Source organism: Octodon degus, unplaced genomic scaffold (assembly GCF_000260255.1).
Source record: "Octodon degus isolate 3935 unplaced genomic scaffold, OctDeg1.0 scaffold00008, whole genome shotgun sequence".
Lineage (NCBI taxonomy): Eukaryota > Metazoa > Chordata > Mammalia > Rodentia > Octodontidae > Octodon > Octodon degus.
In genome coordinates this window covers 26,175,401-26,182,847 of record NW_004524584.1, presented here as the reverse complement: position 1 = coordinate 26,182,847, position 7,447 = coordinate 26,175,401, and the positions used below count along the sequence as shown (strand labels likewise).

Genomic DNA, 7,447 nt, shown 5'->3' with positions numbered 1-7,447 from the left:
TGCGGCTCCTGGTGGGCATTGTCACACTCCTTTTCTCTGCAATGAGGACCAGGCTGAATGCTTCAGTGTGTCTGGAAATTTCACTATCCTTTTTAATAAACAAACTGAAAGTAGCTTCCGTACATTGAATATTCAAAGTAGTCCAGGGACCATTCTGATTGCTGTCTTCAACTTCAACACTACAGCAGTAGGAGTTAGATATGATTATAGCTTCCTTCCCGAGGTCATGCAGTGGTGGAATGCTCGGCACTGGAGGGATATTCCTAAGCACTAGGCTCTGCTGCCTCCGCTAGCAGAGGATCAGGGCCCTGTGGCTGGAAGCCAAGTGGGAAATGGCACGAGCGACAGGAGCTGGGGTGTGCAAGGTGTGATGGGCATATTGGCCCGAAGTGGCCTCGCACAAGCCCCGTGCCTGAAACCTCCCTGTGTGTGTGTGGATTCCAACCTCCCTTGCTGGAGGGGTGCTCCTGTCTGCAGCACAGCACCTCTGGAGCCACCAGCGATCTCAGTGGCAGGTGGCCCGCACTCTCCCTGTAAGATGACATTTCTATTGGAAGCCTGGTGTCTTCATGGTGCCCAAGGAAATAGCCACTGCCTCTCCTGCCTCAAAGACATCCTGAGCCTGGGTTTGCATAGTGTGCTCTGACTCATCTGCAATAAACAGGGGAAATCTCTAGGAAACAGCTGTGTGGTGAGGGTGACGCGCCAGGCAATTCAGATGCCGCTGGCAGTATATCTGAAGCTAAATCAGAAAGGGGACAGGAAAAGGACATCGAAGTGGTTTGGAGGAGGCGATTTTCACTCAGCGTAGGACAGTGTTTCTCCATGTTGACCAGCCAGATGTGAGAAGCTGGTTTCCAGGGGTGCTTCCTTGGACTCCTCAGAGGAGCCCGAGTCCCCACTGACCTCCAGCCGGGCAGGCTACCAGACGTCAGCAGCCTGAGCCTTGTCCTCCGCATCTATGTCCTCAGCCATGAACACGTCCCATGGCCTGGCTTGTCACTCGATCTGAGACAGCATGTCAAGCTCTTACATCTTTTATTCCTGCCACCTGCCAAGAGTGAATGTAAAAGGAACTTACTTTTGTTTCTGATGGGCATTGGGAATATTACCTTAGTCCCAACTCTTTATAAGAATCTCTGGCCCAGCCAGATAGCTCAACAGACTAAAACGCCTGCTTAGACAGAGTGCAGCAGCCGGGGTTCGATCCCCGGCATGCTGTGCTGGCCCTGCCCCTGGGTTGCTCTGAAACAGAGACTGAGACTGGTTATGATGGCATGCACCTGTAATCCCAGCGCTTGGGAGGCTGAAAACAGGAGGATCACTACGAGTCCAGTCTACATAGCGAGAGCCTGTAGACCGTGTCCTAAATCTATTAAAAAAGAAATCTCCTCTGAGATCCCTGCCCACGTGCATTTGCATCTTCAGGGTCTCTTTCCATCAAACGCCATCGTGTTTTTCCCATTTCCACCTGGACTGAGTTTCTCCACTCTGCCTGTCACCTCAGTTTCTCTGCCATGTGGCGCTAGCGAGGCAATCATGATTCATCGGGAGGCAGGTGGACCATGCAGGACCATGGGTCATTTGCCCAAGCTACAAAAGTGTGGGCCAGAGCCTCACGCACCTCACTTTTTGTGTTTCCTTTGCCTGCGTCCCATTGATTGCAATTGCATAGTTATGGTTAAAAAATGATGATTTTTATTTATCTCATTCCCTGTTTCCCACAAGGAAGGACCACAGGACTGGCTGAGAGGTTCAGTGGTGTCAGCTTCCTCGGGCAGACTGGCTGGTTTACATCTCTGAACCAACTTCATCCAGCAAGATATAGCCTGGGATATTGACCTCTCAGGCTGCATTCAAACTCCAAAGTATAAAACACAGTGCAAGTGCTGAGCAAGAATGAAAACTCATAAAGCATAGCTGTTTGCTCTCTTACTTAGATTAGTCTCAGTTTCAGGTTCCAATGGCCATATCCTTTTTCTAATCCAAATAGATCCAAAGAGCCAGGGAGGACTTATGCTTCACAGTCAACCACACACCTTGCTGAAGCATTAGCACTCTCGTCCGTCTCTACTCAGTGTGGTTGATGTATTGAGTGCCAGTTTCTTCTCGGAGGACCAGGAGAACTGTGGTACACATGGCCCAAGCAGAAGGACACTCCTGAGTGAAAATCATTGCTTCTGTCCCTCGTGCTTATCGCGTTTATGAACTGCATGTTGTTGGGAATCTAATAAGAGTAAGCCTACTCTCTTTTTGTATTTTGTAGAAACTACATCTTCAGACTGCAGTTGGAGGATCTGTCTCTCATCCAGGTAGGTGTAATTTGTTTTGCTCAAACTTTTTCCCCATCCAAATGGGCTCACTGTTTGGGGGAACAAAGCCAAGCAGGGTGCCATTTCCTCAGTGGGTCTGGCTGCAGATGCCCACCTGTGTGATGTGAGCCAGCACCACCTTTAATTCCCAGTTGACCTGCTCTTGTGCCTAGCCAAGGGTATCGCCCTGATACACTTTGTGTCTGGTGACAGATAATGCCAAGCTCCTCACTTCACAGTCTGGATTGGAATGACTTAGTTCATTGCATTAAGTCAGCATGTCTCTCTGCAACATCTTTGTTTCCCATTTTTGTTCACAATTACATAAATTTGAATATGAGGGTAAAGTTACTCTCAGAAAAGAATAAATGATAGCAGGTAAAAATGACATTCATGTACTTCTGATATTGCAGTTTGGAGAATGTGCCTTCCATCCATATGTTGAAAGATTTATTTTGTAGGTCTAAATTGTAAATGCCCCTTTTGTTCCTCTAGTCCTTTAGAAAAATGTGACAATCAAAGTCCCCTTGAAAAGAGGGTTGTGACACAGTATCCTTCCTTGCTGAGATTCTTTCACTCTTTGTGGACCACACCACAGTCTCTGGGCTGCGCACAATTCTGAAACTATTCTTCAGATAATACTAATATCAGCCTCCCATCCTAGGCGCTTAAGAAGTGGTGGAAGAAATTATATTATTTTATTGTCACTGTAGAGCTGGCATCTGTGGGCATTCAGGAAGCTATACCTAGGTTTTAATGCTATGCCTATTTTTTATTAATCAGAGTGTTAAGACAATTTGACCTTCAAATTGGGTAGCCAATAAGCACTTTGAAGAACATGGCACCTGGACGTGTTGTGTAGTTCTATGAGTTTTAGTGATGATCGGTTTCCTTATTGGCCAATGGCCGGGACTGTCTGCCAATCCCATGCTATCCTAATACACATGAGCTGAGATAAACCAAAGAGGGAAAGTATAGGGATTTCTCAAGCCACGTGTATAGCTTGGGTTTTCCAAAGGAATAATATTTGTACTAGCTCCACAGAGGGTTTGTTAACTTTATGTGCTGCAAATAAGTTTTTTAAAAAGGAAGAGGATCAAGAGATGGATAGAGAGGGGAGGAAGGGAAGGGACCATGGATGAAGAAAGGAACTAACATGTGTTATATGTGTGTGCCAGCTTCCCACAAGGAAGGTAAGCAGTGTATGCTACAAACATTGATAAATTAAAAGATGGAATTAAAAAATGATGATAATAACAAATCCTCATAATAGACTCAGCATACTTGACAATGACTTGGCATTATACAAGTCATTAAATGAATGGAGTGGTTGTTAAAATTATGAACTTATGAAGTAATTAGTACCATCAACAATTTGAGAACATTGTGCTAACTAAAATAAGCCCGGCACAGAATCATGAGTAATACATGATCTCCCTTATGGGTAGAGACATATAGTGAAATGGTAGAAACAGAGTACAATAGTGATTACAGGAAACTTGGGGCATGGGGAAGAAAATGGTCAGATTTTGTCCCAAGTGTACAAATTTCAGCTAGACGGGAAGAATAAATTGTAGAGGTACATTGTACAGCACTCTGCGGTGAATAATATATTGTAGAGTAAAAAATTGTCAAAAGTAGATTTTAACAGCTGATCAAATAACTCAGGGATTTAGACTGCCTGCGAACAGGGGCAGGGGCCAGGGATTCAATCCCTGGGCCTGCTGTGCCTGTCCTGCCCCCGGGGCACACTAAGATGGCAATTGAGACTGGGCGTGGTGGCATACGCCTGTAATCCCAGCTCTTGGGAGGTTGTAAACAGGAGAATCACTATGAGTCTGATCTAGTAGTGAGACCCTTAACACCCTGTAGACCCTTCCCTAAAATGCAAAAATAAATAAGGAAGTAGATTTTAAGTATTCTAAGTACAAAAACATATGGACGGTAATATATTTGTTAATTAGCTTGCCTTAATCATTCACAGTGTATACTTACAAAATTACATTGTATATCATAAATATATATATATATATAATTATTTTATTATATTTTTATGCATAATTAGTACTTGTCAATTCAAAATGACAGTCAGTAATCTAATCAAAATACCATCTCAAAGATGGATGTAAACAACCTTGTAAAATACAGACCTTTTGGGCTGTGGAGATAGCTCAGTGCTCTAAGTGCCTGCCTGGCAAGTGCAAGGACTTAGGTTCGATCCCCAGTACCACATGTTGTGCCACTGTGCCAGTCACTGAAACCAGGCATGGTGGTGCACACCTGTAATTCCAGCCTTGGGAATTACAGGCAGGAGGATCACTGTGAGTATGAACTGCATAGTGAGACCCCACACCAAATGAACAAATACATGATAAAATGTAAAATAAAATACAGACCTCCTAATAAGAAAGATATTTTATGCTCACTTGAACTCTGATGTCATATATCATATCATATCATATACCGTGTGGATACCATGTATTAAGAAATGGGCTATGCAGAAGCATATGTACTCTCAAGCGTACGGACTATTCCTTTCCATTTGGTTTTTATTCCTGGAGCTTCAGAGGCTCTCAAAGGATGGCTATCGCAATAGTACTCAGACTACAAAATGCATAGCGCTTGGTTTCTAAATAAAATACTACAACACAGAGAACCAGTTTCTTAATGCAGTGAGATCAAAAGAGGGGCCGGGGAGATGGCTCAGTGGAATAAGCACTTGCCTGGCAAGCACAAGGGCCTGAGTTCAATCCCCAGTTCCACCCAATAAATAAATAAATAAATAAATAAATAAATAAATAAATAAATAAATAAAATACCAAAAGAACTTTTGTTTCAGAAGATAAATTGTCCGAGCATGTTGAAGGTGCGTGAAAGGGGCTGAGGAGCCAGCTTCCAGCAGGCTCACTGAAAAATCTGGGAAACTGGTGGCCAACACACAGGATCATAGTAGGAGATTGTGGTATATTACAGAAAAGAGTACTCGAAGGCAAATTCCGAACCAACAAAGGAATGCATGAATGACCAAGAAACGTAGAAGGGACTGGTCTTTCTTAACACGTGACACCAGTAATTAAATGTGGAAGGAGTGGTTTAATTAGAGAATTATGATTTGGTTCTCATCACCCTAAAATTGATGGAAGCAAAAATGATTCATGGTTGCTAACGCGTATGAATCAGAGTTTGATGACAACGAGGCTATTTATAGTTTATTAGTACTATCCTATCCACTACCCATTAATTACAAGCAATGCCTTGCAATGTGGCATTAAGAAGGAGAAGAATAGTGATTATCCCATGACCAGGCAGTTCACAATGACTGCGCCAGCAAGCAGGCAAAGGCTCGGTAGTTCCTGGCGCTGAGACGCACTCAGCTGCATTTCGGTGCCATCCCAGCCCGCCAGGATAACCAGCCTTACTTACTTCGAGGAACTATCAGACAAACCCACAGGGAGGGACGTCCTAAGATTGCTGACCTCTGCCATTCAAGGGTCAGGGTCATGAAATAGATAGATAGATAGATAGATAGATAGATAGATAGATAGATAGATAGATAGATAGATATATATATATATATATATATATATATATTTAAATAAAGAGTTGTTACAGCCTAAAAGAGGATGAATGAACATGACTGTAAAATGCAGTACTTGATCCCTAGTTAATCTCTGGGTAAATGGTCTTTCTTGGTAGGAGTGACGTTACTGGGACAACTTAAAAGATATGATTATAAATAAGATAGGATACATGGGCTGGGGAGATAGCTCAGCAGAATAAACACTTGCCTGGCAAGCACAAGGTCCTGAGTTCAACCCCCAGTACCGCAATAAAAAAAGATAGGCCACGTTTTCTGATTTTGGTACCTGCAATGGCAACCACTATGGAGGGGCATGCTCTTACTCTTTGGAAAAACCCATGAGAATAGATATGCAACATGGTGTTATTTCTGCAACTTATTCTCAAGTGACTTAAATGTACTTTGTGTAGTCATGGAGACTAAAAGAAGCACACAGTTTGTTCTCCTTCATTCTCCTGGCGTCCTGTAGCTCCTGGCATCCTGTACTTTAAAAACTGGGTTGTGTGGCTCTCAGTGTTATCTCTGTGCATACTCATTTGTTGTTCTGTCCTGTTGTCTCAGAGGGTCTAGAAGCACCACATGGACACATTTATGATACATACGCATACATGCAGAGAAAAATGCTAAAGCAAATGTGACAGCACGGGCATGATGGGATTGAAGTGCAGAATTTATGTGAGCGCCTTGTGTTATTCTCACAGCTTTGCTTATCATTATGTCAAAATAAATAGATGCAGCCATTGGGAAATACATTTGCCACGCACCCACGTATAGAATGTCCTTGTGAGGGCAAGGACACCTGCTGTCCTTTTCTGATCCTGGCTTCCCTTCCCTTGGCTATCTTGGGTGAACCGCCCTCCCTGCAGAAGCAAAGGCCATCAGCGTCACCCCTGGAGAGAGCTTCCTGCGCTGCATGGGCAAGGAGGACTGTGACATTCCGAGTGCTGGCTTTGAAAAGCAGCCTTCATGACAGACACCTAACAGAGTCCCCCTTGGTGCCAGGCACTGCAGAGTGGCTCTCCTTTCTCCCATTGTGTGAGTGGTTGTGCAGCACTGTAGCGTACTGTTTGCATAGCACGGAGAGATACAAAGCTAGCGCTTCTTCACAACACTAGCTTTACTTACTTCTCTTGAGGCGAGAGGACTTATTGGTTTCTCTGATTATCTTATTTTCATTTAAATGACTACTTCCAGGGATAGCAAAATGAAATAATCACACTGGCAAACAAAGGACTGCTCTGGCCCTATAGAGAGAGCTGTCGGTGAGATGTGGATGGGCTTCAGAATTAATTTAAGATTATCCAGCAGACATCTTGACAACAAGTTCAAAGAAACAAGGACAATCATATTTAATTATTTGTTGGCTATGGCATCTGATCCAAAATCTCATTCCAACATAGATTCATGAGATTTCTTTTTCATTGTTGGTGTGAGTAGTGGGTCTAGGTTGTTCATTTCTAGCATGCATTGATTCAGACTAGCCAGAGTGTGAGTGTGCGGGGAGAACAGGGTGGCCAGCAGAGCTACAGGTAGCAGGAGAGCTAACTTTTGTAAC

The 7,447-nt window shown here is 43.7% G+C and overlaps 1 protein-coding gene across 3 annotated transcripts in view; it reads left to right on the top strand.

The window, feature by feature from the left end:
- Window positions 1–7,447, top strand: part of Sema5a (semaphorin 5A) — a 530,837-nt gene that overhangs the window by 268,087 nt on the left and 255,303 nt on the right. For all 3 annotated transcript variants that reach the window (XM_023706626.1, XM_023706624.1, XM_004625196.2), the window contains one exon: window positions 2,267–2,312. In XM_023706626.1, coding sequence (XP_023562394.1) covers window positions 2,267–2,312 — 46 coding nt within the window. The remainder of the gene's footprint in view (window positions 1–2,266; window positions 2,313–7,447) is intronic.